We start from the raw sequence: 17,901 nt of genomic DNA on the forward strand, positions 1-17,901 counted from the left end.
ATCAGAAATTTGAATAGTTTTACCTAACCTAACCTTATTTCTGCTATTTCATGTGCCCTTCTTTGTGTAAAGATTTCGCATTTATTTATTTCGATAATTGTCTTCGTCAGATTTATTTCTTCAGATTTATGCAAGTCCTTCATGTATATATAAACCTCTTGTGGTTGTGGTACTTGCGGTGACACGTTTGAGTACAGTCTTACAGTCTGTGCACATAAAGATCGATTTAAAGAAGTTTACTTTTTAACAGTACACACATTTTTTAAATTTAAAAGAGAAAAATGAAAATAATAATTGTTTTTTTTAAATTGTGGTTTAGGTACATCCATTTTTTAAAAATATTTTATAAACACAAATTTACTTTTATTATATCAATACAATACTAGACAATGAATAATATTATGCTAATTGTTTATTAACTAAATATTAATCAAATTCTTGAACAACACGTGTTGTTAATATTATTATGATTTAGAAACTTGCTATTACGAATAGTTTCAAGCGCAAAATGTAATTAATATTTATTGATATTTCAAGCTATTAATATTTTATTTGTTAAAAATATTATTTACGTTAGGTACCTAAACATTTTAATTTTATTATTAAATTGAAATATCAAGCAATTCTACGCATCGATTTTGTTATTTTTTAATTGTCTCAAATGCCATGATCGCATCACGCATGGATGAAGTATAACAATAATTAAATTAAATATTTGAGGTATTTACTAGGTACCTTAATAATATACGCGTGGTTATAAAACGTATATATAATATATATATTATCGTCATAAGATCCATTTATATTCATTCGCTTTCGGCAAGAAATAGAAGTGATATTTTAAAATAGCATGCAAATGTTATGTTATGCTAAACTCACAGAAAATAACGCGGTTCTTAAAATTGCATCTACTAAAAATGCTCATCAATCAATGAAATAATAATTCGACCATAATATGTTGTAGTGGATTCCTGCTATGAGGTAAATACTAAATATACACGTTTAATAGTTTTCAAGATAATTGTAAAATAAATTCCAAAAAATTCTTTTTTATACATAATATATTTTTAAATACATCTAAAATTACCATTAATACTTTACAAAAAAAGTAGGTATATATTAATATAAAATGTCACAAAAATATAATTATATTTTAAAACAAGAAGAAAATAACAAAAGTAAGTAAACATTAAAAATAAACCCATAAATATTAAATTTACATTTTCGTCACAGTAATTGGTTAAAAATTTAATTCAGAATGAATCATATAAATTTATTATTAACATTTTGGTAAGCTTTAAACTATAATTATTAAAATAATGCATAATATTATTTTTGGGAAAATATCTTTTAATTTTTCATAATTTCATCATGTCGACATGATTATTTAAATATTTGTAATTACAATTATATTATTATGATAAATATTATTGTTTAATTACTAAATAATATATATTTTGTAACGATGAAAGTACCAAACATCAAATATTCACAATGATATAATTTGTGTTGTAAATTACCTCAATAAAGTCACGTGTCATATTAAAAATTTGAAAATATAAGTAGTAAATTAAGGTTATTTTAATTTTAAAAATAAATGGAACTCTAATAATAAATTACACAGTAGTCAGGTAATATTAATAGTAAATATCTACTCTATTTTTATAGTATATTCAATATTGTATTAACACATAATATTAATTAATTAAATAAGGGCCTAATTTAGTCAAAGCTAAACACTTTGATCCCTTTAAAAAAAATAAATAGTATGAAAAAGAACTATTGACTAGAATTGTGTAAAATCAACAACATAGATATAATATGTTTGGGTATGGAAATCCTCATGTAACGAAAATACAATATTTAATAAATATCAATGTAAATTTAATAAAATTAACAGGTTTTAGAAAATATTACTACATACTTACTAAATTATTGCAATGTCTAATGATCCATTTTTTCAGACTAATGTAACTTTGAGTAACTAATGATTTAATAACAATTTTCTTGATCATATTTACAAAGTAGTTAAACTTATGCTAACATAGCAAAATTATTTATATAATATATTGATAATGATTAAAGCTGTTACCTTTATGCTTACATTTTGAATAAGTACAGAACTTAAATGAACTTAACGTGAATACGTGATGCTTAAAACCATATATCAATTCTTTTATCTAAATCAATCATATAAATTAAGGTATAGCTAATTAATTATTTTACAAGGAATGGTTAAAAACAGATAAAAATTAACGATAATTAATTATACATAATATGTTTGAATATGAACACAAATTGAAACATATTTTATCATAACACATGAGTATAAAAAACAGTTAAAAAGATTATGTTCAAACTTCATGTAAGTACCTATTTGTCTTATTAAACTAGATTATAGAATTAACTGCAAGGATTATCTATTTTATTAATTCTTTTAAAATAGTTTTAGTACTTTGATTTGTAAATAAATCCTTATAATTATTATATAAAACAATCAATAGGTATTTACTATTATAGATTTTCAATAATAAATATTTTAGATTTATTTGTCATGTAGTTTTTAATAAACTAAACTGTCTAAGAAAACAATATTTTGTTATTTAAAATTTAAAATTTAAAATGTATCTAGTATTGGTTTTAACAAAATATTTGTTGATAAATTATGTTAAGTTATAATTTAATGCTTATTGATTAGCATAGGTACTCATAATAAATTAAAGTTATTATCAATTATACAATTAATTATTTTTATGATAGATTTGAACAATACAGCCAATAATTACGTTTATACATTATAAATTATAGGCAGTCGGTTAATTACAGATACATATTAATATTGAAAAATTAAAATACCTATTTTATTTTGTAAATATTATAAGAGATTAACTTAAAATAAAATTCGTGATAAAATATTATGCATAAAAAAATTATAATTAAACATAGGTACGTATTTTATCCAAACAATACATGTAGTGGTTACAACCAAATGTCAATCGTTATTCATTACAGATTGTATAACTTTAAATTCAATTAAATTCATAATTTATTAATTGAAACATGAGTATCATATATTACCGTTATTATTTCATTATTATATTATTATAGGTATACCTTTAAAAATGTTAATAAATTTTGATTATTTTCGTACCATTAATACAACTTTTAATCGAGTAAGCACGAGTTTCGTTATTCTTAAATTTTTTTCTCTTTTTGAACTCGCATAGTTTTATTATTAAGTTTAATAGATTAGGAGTTAGGACCAAATTGTTATATCCTCTATTATAGAGCTTAAGCCATAGACTAGATTGGTACGTAGTATATTTTTAAATTAAATAGTATGGCATAATTAATTTTGATTTTGTTTACGCTTACTGAGGCACCTGGAGTATAATATAATATATATTATATACCTATAAACTATATATATATTATACATGATGCATACGTATCAGTGATCGATCTGAGCCATTGGATATTCAAATCACATAATATCTCCTTCGTAGTTAATGTGTGTTCACTGTTCACATTTTTTCATGAAAGTTTATTATAGTAATGTAGTTAAAACGCCCCCTTCTCTAAGCGTTGTTCCGGGACTCCTGGGAGAATAGTCGTCTGTATGCCTAGTAAAATCAATATTAGTATTTGAAGCAGAAAACGATAAATCAGACGGTCTTCTTTTCGGAGGTTTTCTGGTCGGCGTGGGTGCTCTTTCTTCAAATCCTGGCGGTGCTAACGGACTCAACGGACTCGATACTGAGTTAACGATAAATTTTTTCGCGGAATCAGAAGTTCCATACGGACGTAATGGCCTTGACATTAAGCACACACACGCATAGAGTGCTGCTGATGTCATAAGTATACCTGCGAACAAGTTAACGTATACGAGTTAAAATATTTTAGCAATATTTACAATCTACATGCCACGGTTATAGGTAGGTTACGCTTACATATGTTAGACAGACTAAGGTAGGTTGAAAACGTTGCTGAGCCATTTAACCGGCATTGATCGTTGCTGTCATACAAAATACACGTTAAATCTGAAAAATAAACGACTCAATTATATAATGTTTATGTTGTCTATTCTTAGAATGACATAAAATCAAGTATACAGAAAAATAGTTTTTATATCCATAATTTTTACGTACTTCCAACAAATATGTAAAGTATTTTTCCGGGCACATGTCCCATCAAACAAATGAAAGTCACTGCGAATCCCAAAGCTGTGGTGCGATCATCAGGTTCTACGCTTCTAAAATTGTAAGGTTACAATCAGTAGAATAGCAAATTAAAATCCTGTTTAAGGGTATAATATGTGCAGGTATATAAAATATCATTCGATTACTGTATTATCAGATAATAATATTTTTAAAACACAAATATTGACTTAAACAAATTAATTTAACCATGTTTATGGATCACCGACCATAGAATATATAAAGTTTAATTCATCTGCATTGTTATACCTGAGCAATAAAATGATTGTGCCAACTATACACGTGCCCAACAGTGACAGAATCAACACTGAAATCGATTGATACCCAACGTTCATTTGGTGGCAGTTATGATCATAACAAGCACGCTTGCTAGCGGATTCGGTTTGAACGCAAGCACACCCGACGTACTCCTGCGATGAGAATAGATTTTTATTTATTTACATTTTTTCAATATAGTTTAATTATTTATATGACCCACCTGTCTAGAATATAGATCCTGAGTCCTGCAACCAGCGTGGCAGGGTGAGTAATAGACTATATGGCTGTTTGACGAACAAACCGGTTCAAATGGAATATTGTCCGGACAATTGCAATCCTTATTGCAAAATTCGTTTAAATCAGACCTATATAAACATTGAACAACAGGAAAAACTCTTTAAGTGATAATTGTTCTTTTTAATTATTAAGCTAATTCTTACTTATGTGTTATTTGATTGTGTACTTGTATTTTGGAACACCGTAAGAACATGCTAGTGAAAACTAATATAGTCACAACACAAATTATGCCAATGTTCCAGGCGGCCAACAACGTAGCTCTTGGCTGTGTAATGCATATTAATACGCCAGATAAAAACACGCAAACTGCTGCCAAAGGATATCTCAAATAATCTAAAACATAAAAAAATTGCACAATAATAATAATAATATATACATCGCGTGTTTAAACCAGTACTAAGTTCAAACGATTTCAGAAAACAATTTTTTTCTCATAAATTTCAAAAAATAATGATTGCACAATTATTAATACCGATTAGATGATTAATTTTACTATAATTTGTTAAATTAATGTTGTTAGATGCATATATTGCATTTACAAACCTATGATTATGGTATTTTGATCAGTTGCATCTGTTGTGTGTTTGGGTACGAAAAACACCGATTCCATGTAATTAGGTTCTTCGTACAACATATTGATCAATACTGTGTACACACAAGCAATGGCAGCAATATTGGATAAAATCAACTTATTACTGAAAATTCTTCCAAGCGTGCTCCTGAAATCTATTAAAATATATAAACAATTTAATACCGGAATTGGATTCAAACTTAGAAATGTATCACATACCGTATCTGTTGTTTCTATAAATTGGGCTGTTGCGTATTAACGTCGAAGCTTGGCTAGTGACCAGTCTACTTGGGTATAAAGCCACGATGAAAGATACAACCATCAAAATCAAACCAATAACTGTTAAATTAAACGACAGATTTTAACTTGAAAAGTGCTATGGAGTTTGAGTAGATGTACCTACATAGCTAGTAGGCACAATATATTTGAAACTTACTGAGCCACACGATATCACCAGCCAAATTAAAGTCTGCGCTTACGTGGAATGCAAATTTTCCCACCATCAACCCCGTTTGGAGTCCCAGCAGTGATGAACCGATGACCACACCTATGCAAGCCGGTATTTTGGTCGGAGTTACCGATTCATCGAGTAGACCTAGGCCTAATGCCAATAGGGCTGTGCTTCCCAAAGACATGCTGAGTTGGAGCAAGAACAATACTGAAGTTTTTACCAAGTGAAACGGGACGTAAGGTTCTTTTACATGGGCGCCATGAATGGAGTCGCATAGTGGCGTATCTATATTAGATAAAATATTTTGAAGGTTTATGTTCAGTCGATTTAATAATTAATTATAATATTACCCAAAGTGGCTAAAACTAAAGCTGATGGCCGTTGAAAGCTATAGTGATCGGACGCATTAATCAATGCTAGTAAGACGGCAAAAATCCCTTGCAAGATTCCAAAAAATGCAATCCACGAATTCTTGTTGCGTTTACCCCCTCGGTATCCAACGTATGTAGACAATGTCAAATGAACAAATCCACTGAGAATCCATAGCCAATCTAAATTGCAAAAAATACATGAATACATAGTTATACAATCACTAATCAGTTAAGCAACTGTTGCTTCTATGTATAGTTAAGTTAAGTTAAGTTAGTTAGTTAGGTATTATTCATTATACACACTTGTTATATCTTTAGGTATATTATAACTTCTCGATTCTAAAGTTGAAAAAAAATATCTCTGTGATGCCGTTTGGAAGAAAACAAACAGTGTTAGGGTAGTTAAATATTTTCCAGCTGTAGCGCATCTAATCCAAGACCGACATAATGAATATCCCAGCCACTGCAATCTACAAAAATAAATAATATTTGATTATGTATCATAAAAATTTGCATAATCGTGAAATCTCAATAATATTGTTCAGCGTTCGCAAAAAATAATATATATTGTATATTTTATTACACTAACACAATTCGGGTAACACTAAATAGTTTTGCGACACTTATTAGTATTATTACTGTATCTATTACTTTTTACGGTAATAATAAGCAATTAACTTTGAGTCAAACATACACATTGAAAAATCGTGTGCTATGTAAAAATCTATATAATATATCTATTTAAATACAATTATGAATATTAATCATTATTATATTTTCTTTTTATACTAAAATAAATTATTCAACAATCTAGCTGTATTATTAAAATGTTTTAAATTTATTAAGATAATGATTAAAAACATGTAAAATATGGTAATAGAAAAATAAGAAAACAAATGAAACTTGAGATGTTTTAAAAAAATATTATTTTAAGTACACACATTTATGTAGGTAACAATAAACAATTAATTTAAAAAAAAATATTTCGGGTGTATCAACTTTCAAAAAATATTTTGACTAGGTTTTCTTTGTAATAAACTAACTATTATAAGGTATATCAAAATATTCAGTTTATCAAAATGTACTAAACAATTCAAAGTATGTAAAACAATCAATCATTTTAAAGTAACAAAACAAAAATTAATTTTGTTAAAAAATACATAAAATCACAATTATAAATACTTATCTTTAAAAACGAATAATTTGAATATATATTATATATAGCCATATAAGTACTATATTATGATAAATCATTTTAAACATTTTTTTTTAATATTTTATTTCTTATTCTTTTTTTAGTTTTAAGTTTATGTTCGTATCTATTATTTCAGTAGAGATTAATATAGTTATGTAGCAATTTATTATAATATGATATTTGAAAAATCTTATATAAATGCTAACTAGTACCTAACTGTAGTGAAAGTTATTTAAATATGTGATTAGTGAATTGTAATAGTGGACCGAAAATAGTTATATCTAAAAATGTAAAGGTGTTAATAGATAGGTACCTACCTATTATAATAATACACAGTACATTAAAAACTAATCAAAAATGCTATTGTCGAATTTAATTAGTTTAATTTTATGAATCCATGTGATACTTGAAACATATACGAAACGATAAAAAAACTAACATAAAAACACACACGTTTGATTTTTACTTTGAATTAATACTTCTTGGTTTTCTGATAATTTACATTTTTTATCATATAATAATATGTATTAAACATATTTTCATCTAGAAAAATGTGATTATTAATCAGATTTTTTTTTATTTCTTAATGTCTCCTTATAATATATTTTCATCACTCCGTATGGTAACATTCATTAAATAGTTTCAGATTATGTACATTAATAGGTACACCATATTATTATCTAATTCTATATACTACTACATAGGTATATTTAAAAATAAAAGTATCGACATGTTTCAAAAAGGAAACGTACCTATATTAATATTATTTAATTATTAAAATTTGAAATACTATAGTCATACCTACTCATAATAATTATACTAACTATGATAGGTATAGGAGGTATGTTGAACAGTGAACGGTATCTCGATGACAGCAGCGAAAAAACTGTTCATGCGGCGTGTTTGGCATACATAATAATATTAGGTATCTATATATTGTATATATTATACATATAAACAATGAACATAATAAGACAATAATTTTACCAACATAACATTATGCGATGTGGACTTAATCATAATAATATATAATATGATATTTACGAAGAACTATAGCGATATAAAAGTATATTATTATTATTATTATTATTCATATTATAAAGATTTTTCCATATAAAATAAATATTGTCGACTATTATAATTTATTTCGTAATATCGTTCTAGGCTGGCCGTGTCTATAACACGACATTGAAAACTATACACACATACATACGCAATATATTTTAATATACACGATGGGCGCCGCCACAACAGTGTGGTGAATACTTTTTGGCGTGGATTGCAATTCTTACCGAATCGCATAATAATATAATAATATAACATATACAGAGTGCACGTAAAGGTGCCTATAAAAAATATATATATTATGTGGGACAGCATATTATATTATACATAGAGAAATGATGACGAGGGCAACAATTTAATTGTAAACGGTCTTCGGATGACCGAGGAACCGGAAGTGCGCCAAGGCCGTCGTTCAGTGTTGGCCAAACTTTTCAATGTACGCATGGTTAATATAACAAGTAATCCGCTATAAGTTATATTGAGCACAGTCTAGATAACGCGTATTAAAGATTTATGGGGTATTATTAGTCTATACATTAGAGCAGAAACGTAACTTTTAATTTAGGCAACATTTTTAACAGTTTCCCCTTCATCTAAATTCTAAACAAGTACCTACTACTTCCTAAAATGTTAAAAAAAGGTTCATTAACTTATTGAAATTATTTTATACATGAATATAATATATAAAATCAAATATCTATAAATTGTATACAATTTTTTTTTTTTAATTTATCCATCTATGAAGATAACTAAAAGAATTAGTAGAAAATACTTAAGATATTTTGAGTGAATCGGTCATAGAATTCACGTTTTTAGATTAACCCACAATCTTTTAATGCTACTTACAAATTACGCATAAAAATTTTCTTGTTATTATTAAAAATGTTAAATTTACAAAAATCACCACACTTATGGATATTGCGTTTATAATACAAGATTCTCATACTATAATGCACCGTTTGATCCCTTTTAGATACACCACTGTAAGAACGATCAGTGACAAAAATGCACTATTTTACATACCAAAAAGGATGCAATCGTACCACCAAGACCCATTCTCCCTTCTTTACAGTTCCAAGATATTATACGGTATTTAGTTTTTCATGTCTCAATCCTTAATCCATTTTATTATTTTTATATACCTAGTCTAAATTTAATTATTGTCTATTATCAAATAAGTATTTAGGAACACTGTTCCTGGAACAGTATACCAGCAATATAATGTAGGTATCATAATATATATTATATTCATAATTCATGTATTATATAAAGTATATTACTGAAAGTATTTATATAATATAGAATACGACGGTCTACGGATAATATTAAATCGATTCATAATTAAAAAAACCAAAACTATTTTTGTATAAATCGTGCTGCAGGTTATAAAAACTTTATTTTAAAAAGTTGGAAATTTAGTCTGCTCTACAAAAAATGAATGCCCGCCAACAAATAATTCTGGCACCACGCCTGCGTGTATACATCATAATATATTATAATATGGTATTATGACCGACATTGTGTCAGTAAATATTACCATTAAATATAGATAGTGCATTACTGTATAGACTATAGGTACCTATCTATGATGTTAACCATAGCTATATACACTATAACTATACACAAGCACTCGTGCACATGGTTAAATAGTTTTGTTACGATATTTTATGTTTCAGTACATATATATTAATATTGTATAAGTAATAAGTATACAGCGGGTATGTCTCCGCACACAATAAATGTCAATGTCCACATAAAAACGGAAAACAGACGCGCCTATATTTTAAATAAGTAATAGTTGCCTATAATACTACGCGGCGTTGGTGGCGGTGGTTTGAAATGTTTGAATGGGATTTAATGAACAACTCGGTGTAATATAAGTATAAACTGTAAACATACCGACATGCTGTACTACCGGTTAATACAATGCGATGTACACAGTAAGCGTGAATTACACTATAATATTATGTACTTATATACTTACCCATAAGGTACTAGTGGTGCAGCGTAATGCAAAACTTAAAAATAAAATGTTATAAGCGTTCTTTTTAAAATTGACTTTTACAAATAAAATATATGTAACTAAAAATCAATTTAACCATATTTATTATATTATTTCATTAGGTACATTTCTCAGGTAAAATCATATGAGAAAACATATATGATAATTTATTAAAGAATTGATTGTATAGCACAAAGACAAAGTGTTTTAGTTTTAAGAAAATGCAATGTATGAAAAATGTTTCTCAATAAAAAACACTCTCCAGTGACTTCCGGAATTTTAGCTTATGATAGTAGTATTGATGGGAAAGGGGAATAAGGCGTATACTTATTTCTCTATAATTTTTTTTTAACGTAGACTGATTACGTTTACGATAATACGTAATTTAATGGTCGTAAATGGCAGTACCTATAATAGGTACCTATACCTATTATAATTTTCAGTGACATAAACAAATTAATATTCTACGATAATTTGCAATTTTCAGTTTTCAGATGTTACTTAGTAGACTAGTCAGGCATCAAATGATTTTAAAAAATATTTTGAGAATCAATGAATAAACCAATGTTATGAATAAATAACCTTAATAATAACGAATTATAAGTTTCACCCATAAACAAAATTATTTATGAAATATGTTTTTTCTCTTACAAATCACAATTAATAATGTGTGAAAATTTTAAAATACAATTTATTTAGCAATTTATCACTCACTGGCAACCTATTACTTATGATTGTGCAAATACATATAACTAGAGAATTTTCGTATAATAGCAGGTTACGCATGACCGGGCCTAGCGAGAGAGCAAACATTTTGTAGATTCCGTACGTTATTTATTAATATACCTACTATATGAAATTCAGAAAACATAATATATTACAATATATTTTAATACACAAAATTAATTTTGTGTTCTTTTTGAGTTATTTTATTATGTCATTTTTAAATAGTCCCTTAATTGTTATATAAGTTAATCAATTTTTAATTTTTAATTGGTAATTAATACTTTTTAATAAAAATAATTATTTTTTGTTGTAGGATGAACCTGAGGAATCAATGATAATGGTTTATGATACCTATAAATTATAGTTAATGTTTATCTGTATCTTCTTTTAAAAAAGATAGTTAAAGGCCATAATTCCAATTTCAATGCAGAGTAAGAACTATTATTTTAATTGTTCCAAAAATAATAACTCACCGTGCATGTTTACGTTAACCACATAAAAAAAAATCATGACAACTCCCAATAATTGAATATAATATTATAATATATTATAGGAACTAATAATAATGTAATATGTTATATGTTTTAATATATTATGTGTAGACACTGTAGACTATAGGTACATTATTTATATACGAAAGACCTACCAGTAGTTATAGGTAAAAATAGAATTTAAAACCAAAATTCGTTATTAAATATCATCGAGTATGAGCTTGGGTCATGAAAAATGAAAAAAATTAAGTTATGCATTAATTGCCAGTAAAATCGACCTATTACTTTAAAGTAATAGGAAACGAATCAATCACAACTATTGTTGGACACTTTAACTAACAATTCGTTTATAATAGTATTAAAGATAATACGTATTTAGGTTTTTAGTTTAGGTTTTTTAGTTATTTATACGATTTAAAATAAAAATAATAATATTCCTTCTATGTAAATTATAATGTATTAATTATACTATAGCATTTACTAGCGAATTATCGTCAGTAATAATATGGTATCGTATTTCTCTGCTTTTTTCGATCGATGTGCGTGCATGCTGTTCTTTAGAAAAAATTATAAAGTCGAACTTGCATTGAATTTTTACATACAAAATTAAAACAAATTAATGAATATCCTTTAATATATTTGACACAATGATTTAAAAAAAAAAAAAAACAGATTCTTTTTATTTGTATAAACTATAAATACTATGTTTTTGAGTACGCCGCAATCCACTGAGAATAATGTTGTATAGGTAACGGAACTCCTCAACTTCGACATTAAACTTAAATATTATTTACAGACTTATTCTATTCTATTAATTTATAAATACTATATTGACATTAAGTATTTGGTCAGAATCCAGCTTGATTATTTTTTTTGCACAACTGCTTAAGGTGTATATAGGTGTGTACACAGATTGTTAGTGGTATGTTAAACGTATTTAGGTTTCATTATAGTGTCGACCAACGACCATACATAATATGTTATATGTTGTATATATATATATTCGGCCTACGTAGTAATGAAAAAAAATACACATAGAGGTAATCGTTGATGCGGAAAAAAAACCGTTTATTCAATACAGTATAGACTATGGATGGGTATACCTACTTTATAGTTATGCAACAGACGCCGCCCGACAAACCTCTATGCTGCGCACGCTTATATCCACGACGTAATTACGCGTGTACTTATGTATTATACTACTACTGATATACAATATTAATGTGGTCAACAGTGATCTTTGAGAATTTCAATCACTGCAAATGGATAATGTGTTAATAATTTTTATTTGTATATTTTGCGTATAATTTGTCGGTAAAAGATAACCTAGACGTCTATAGTGTTTTTCGCCAAATAAATATCGTGTGTTTTAATATAGTTATATAGGTATGCTGTGCAGTAATTCAATACATGTGTGAAATTATTTTATTCGGACGTCACATCAATAAATTTATACATGCATGCATGCGTGCGAGTAAACTAACTGTATATAGCCATGTACAATTGGTTCTTCATCTCCTGTATTGTTTTAGTTGACATTTTTATCAATGTTTTATTTGTTTTTTTTTTTTTTAATGTCCACTGTGTGAAAAAATATATCGTAGTTGGTAAGTTTTAACGTTGTCTACAATATTATGAATTCTACGAATCGCAATATATTAACATTCGGTTTTCGTAAGATTTATCTAGAAATATCAATATCATGTCTCTTGTTAGGTTGTGTTTAAATAAAGTTGTAGAAAAAACATTTCCGCAACTATACAGTATATGTGTGTAGTATAAGTATGTAATTTAAAAACAATAAATAATTAATGATGGTATAAAAATAAAGGGGTGTCATTGTTGTAAGTTTGGTAAATTAAAAATGTTCTGTATAATGTACAGAAAAATCACAAACAAGTCAGTTTAAATATATTTTTACCTATCTATGATAGTATGGTACAATGATACATATTATAGTGTTGATTTTTATGTTGGTGTCAGACTTTCAGTGTATAACAGTAAACTGAATGTAAAGTAACCTATAAATGTAATCATTGTGTTTTATGGTTACCCAATTTTTTTTTTAACATGCATTATGCATATTGCATAGTAATATTCGTTTTAATAGTTCATATTATAACCACTTATAGAAAATTAGTAAATATCATAATAATAATATAAATTGTTGAATAATTTTGTTGAATTATACTCATAATTTACATAAAAACCAACATGCAATTATTTTAAATTATAAATTATTTATTTATGAGAATTAACTGAATAAAATGTTTACAATTTTAAACTGGCTAGTATGCTAAATCACACTAAAACACCCACCGGTCAGTCACCCCTGATTTATATATGATTTTAGAGCGTCACTATTAAGTATTTCTATCATTCAAGTACACCCGAATGTAGTTATCGTAGAAAATAGAAAATAGTTATCGAATGAAATGAATACTTGATCTATACCTAATATCAATGCAGATTTATCCAAAATACAAAACAAACTAACAAACTAGTTAGGTATTTTATTTTTGTCATAAAATATACTTAATAGTCATTATACAATTTATAAATTTAAAACTGATTGCAAAATGATAAAATGGACTCAATAAACACCCACATATATATTATTTTGGGAAAATATGATCTAGACAGTATAGTAAAAGTATACATAAGTACACAATATTACAACAACTGATCAATAGTCTCGTATCGAATATTTTATTTAGAGGATATAACATGTTATTGATTTTCGTTAATCAATAAATACTTAATTTATTCCCTAACATTCTAAAAGTGAGTCTTCATTAAATTGTTCTGTTAAGAAAATTTTAATAAACAATAAAATAATTCAAAAATAATTAAATAAACAAGAATATTATGTATAAATAATTATATTTTATATGGATACAGCCAGTACACTAATTGTTCTTCAAAATGTCGTTATATTACTACACCCCATCGTGAGCTATTTGGTTTTTGTATTGCATATGCATTATGGATAGTAGTATCTCAGTCAATACTATGTAAATCATCATACTTATTTGTTTTTATTAATTTTTTTCAATTGTTTTTACACTTTTACTATTTTTTTTTTTGTCTCACGCATTTTCTTAAAACAATTAAATAATTTTAATTTAAGAATAAATAATACTACCATATCATGAATAAATTGAATTTATACTTTATATATTATATATAATAAAGATACAAAAATATGCAAAATAGATAAAATGCATCTTCTTATACGATGATATCGCACCTACAAATAACCTAATCTGTAAAAATTAAATCTTGTACAGGGAGTTCAATTTTAAACATCTGGTGTACCTATGTATTAAGTTTCTACGACTAGTAATTTTTAACTGTAACAAAAATCTAGAATTATTTGATTGTAAATATTGTTATTTTATTCGTGAATATTATATTATATTATTATATTCAAGTATTTTGACTCGGCCAAAAAAATCAAACGAATATTTCAAAGGCTAATAAATAAATAGCCTAAAAATAAATGAAATACTTTAAAAATTAAATTATGTAAAGAAAATGTCAATATAAATAACTAGTGAAAGTTTCAAATATCTACGATTTTTACTTTTTGAATAATAACAAATATTGAAATTCATTTGAGGATAAATCGTAATCGTTACGTGTTTTCGTAATAGTTTAAAATTCAGACGCTCATAACATTTTTTTCTATGATACTTCGAGCTTTCTCTATAGATATTTGAAGGAAAACTTATGGAAAACTTAGTGTTGAATTTTTTAAACTAAGATATAAATACAAAAAAATTTATGAATTTTCAACTACAAATTTGATATTTACTTGTACATTTTTGCAATTTTGACATATATCGTAAAATTTTGAACTTAAAACGCTTTTAAAAAAAATTGTGACTAATGATTTTTAATTATTTTTTTAACTTTTCAAACAATGTAACAAATTGACTTAATGTAAGTTGAACTTAAAGTTATAATCATAATTTAAATAAAATTACATATTTATTATTGATCACAGTTATTTACAACTTATAGTATTTATATAATTAATTACTAATTTGTATCTAAACATATACCTAAACCTAACATACGTAAATCTTTTAGTACGTGGTAGTTCGGCTACTCGCTATATAGAATAGTGCCACGCTCCCGTAAAAACTTTTGCGCACGAATAATACGTTATATAATAGCATGGAAAAAGAATTAGGTATATCTAATTATATTAATTATATCATTTAAATACTGTAGGTTAAACCATACTTAAAATCGCTAGAGTTTGTAATTATATAGTAGTTTGATTCATATATTATGCAGCACTAACTATAATAGAATAATCTAATATTTATAATACTATATTAAACTACCAACAGTACTCAATGAAATACAATCAGTCTTTTAAATCATTATATTAATAAATTAAGCTGAAAACTAGAAGTTCTTCGTGAACATATAGAATATAGATGCATCTCGCAGTGGAACGCTATAGTATACGATTCACGTATAATGCACAATTAAAGTATAAAGCGTATATAAAGCACCTACTACTGATCGTTGATTTGTTAAAAAAAATGAGTAAGTACAGTAAGTAAACCACACATTGGTCACTCTTGTCAGTTAGAGAGTGTTAAAAACTTGTGTATATGACATTTATGTTTTGTGTGTGTAGTCAGAACATAATATATACCATATTTATTATGAATGTTCAAACTTCATGATTTAGTCAACGCATATCGAATGCATAATATATAAGATGTAAGTAAGTAAACCTACTTATGACTTACATATTATATTTGTTCACGTAATAGCTTAATAATAGTGTTTGAATAAAAAAAAATAGACATTTTTTACAGGGTAAAAGTTTCTAATATTCCTATACCTACTATAATATGTATAATTGACAAAAGGATATTGCTTCAAACTGACTACCACCCATTTCACAGAAAACAATCACCACTACAACAATAGACGTAAGTTATAAAGCTACTACCCAAAACGTTAAACGATATCATGAATCACGTACCTATGACAGTATGACGTGGGGAAATGGTGCACGTTTGTAGTAAATTTATCTGCGAGTAGATTAATAACATTTTAAAACTATAATAGTAAAATATATTAAAAAGAAACGAGTATAATCTTCCCCCTTAAACAATTATATTAAGTTATATGGGTATAAATCGAATTTCACACATAGGTACTATACAGTATAATGGATTCGTCGTAGTATTGTAAAAGGTGGTGCAATAGTTCAATCTGACAATCGACTGCGTAGTACGTATAACAAATAACAATATTTTAATTGTATTTAAACCGCGCGCGCGTCAAACTCACCCGCAATCGGTCGGCAGATCTTCGATGTGTGGCTGTACCGTTGGGCGGGAATACGGATTGGTCATCTCGTCCGCGGTCTTCGGTTATTACCACGACCGCTATACTGATTAATAACTTTATTATATTAAATAATATAATACACCGAATACGAATAGACTGCAGCCAGATGATCCTGTTTGTAAATTATAATAATATATTCTTCTTTCCCGACCGGGCCTGCAGCTGCACTCTCGCGTGAACGACGTTTCTTCAGTGTACACCACCGAGGTACGATAACGAACCGAGTTTTGTTATTATAAAGACATTAATAACACTGTTATGGAGAACCGACGGTGCGTTGCCCGAATACGACACTGTTGCGGCGATATTCTGTGATGTCGTTGTCGTCATCGTCTCCTCCGCCACGGCCAAAACCAAAAAAAGAAAAATCAAAGACACACGACACACTTTTGACGGTAGGTACTGGCAGAGTATAGGAGGTATAGGTACCGTGTTAAATATTAATTTACAAGTATTATAAAAAATATTATATATTTTATCTCGTCCGGATAAGAACGGCGCGCGCGATGCCCGCTGACTGTGTTCGGGCCGAGTGCACCGCGGCAAGTCGGTAGGCGCGCTATGAGGTCACGAGCCACCGCCAACAACTGTATAATGTATAATAAAATAATAATATGGTTTGGTGGTGGGGTTACACGCGCTCGCCCCGGTCGTACCTGGTCAGGTGAAAGTGTTGTCGCCATGACGACGACCATACGACGACCGCGGTAAATGTTTGTGGTCGCACACGACTGTTGTAGTGGTACGTCAGCGTTTTATTTCCCGAAACGATTTTTACGCGCATATATCGCACGCGACCACGATGGTTCGATACAATAATTTATAGATGGATATATGGATGCATAATTATTATTATTTGTTATTAGTACACCGTA

The 17,901-nt window shown here is 27.4% G+C and overlaps 1 protein-coding gene across 1 annotated transcript; it reads right to left on the reverse strand.

The window, feature by feature from the left end:
* Positions 1-1,043: 1,043 nt before the first annotated feature.
* On the reverse strand, positions 1,044-17,606 carry LOC114122184 (solute carrier organic anion transporter family member 74D-like). Its single transcript, XM_027984772.2, has 12 exons — positions 16,967-17,606; positions 6,469-6,635; positions 6,145-6,345; positions 5,780-6,079; positions 5,563-5,682; positions 5,316-5,498; positions 4,916-5,105; positions 4,696-4,840; positions 4,467-4,627; positions 4,149-4,252; positions 3,951-4,040; positions 1,044-3,864 (listed from the first exon to the last, which is right to left on the reverse strand). Exons 1-12 carry the CDS (start codon positions 17,029-17,031, stop codon positions 3,548-3,550), a joined length of 2,043 nt encoding a protein of 680 aa, XP_027840573.1. The 5' UTR covers positions 17,032-17,606; the 3' UTR covers positions 1,044-3,547.
* Positions 17,607-17,901: the final 295 nt, after the last annotated feature.

This window comes from Aphis gossypii, chromosome 1 (assembly GCF_020184175.1).
Source record: "Aphis gossypii isolate Hap1 chromosome 1, ASM2018417v2, whole genome shotgun sequence".
Lineage (NCBI taxonomy): Eukaryota > Metazoa > Arthropoda > Insecta > Hemiptera > Aphididae > Aphis > Aphis gossypii.

Bases quoted from the DNA above. Each gene is read 5' to 3' on its own strand.
- LOC114122184 (XM_027984772.2), bottom strand. From the start codon at position 17,031: ATGACCAATCCGTATTCCCGCCCAACGGTACAGCCACACATCGAAGAT. The intron at 6,636-16,966 runs GTGAGTTTGACG...TTATTTTTGTAG, and splicing joins GATCTGCCGACCGATTGCGG to ATTGCAGTGGCTGGGATATT. The intron at 5,106-5,315 runs GTTTGTAAATGC...TTTATGTTTTAG, and splicing joins TCAAAATACCATAATCATAG to ATTATTTGAGATATCCTTTG.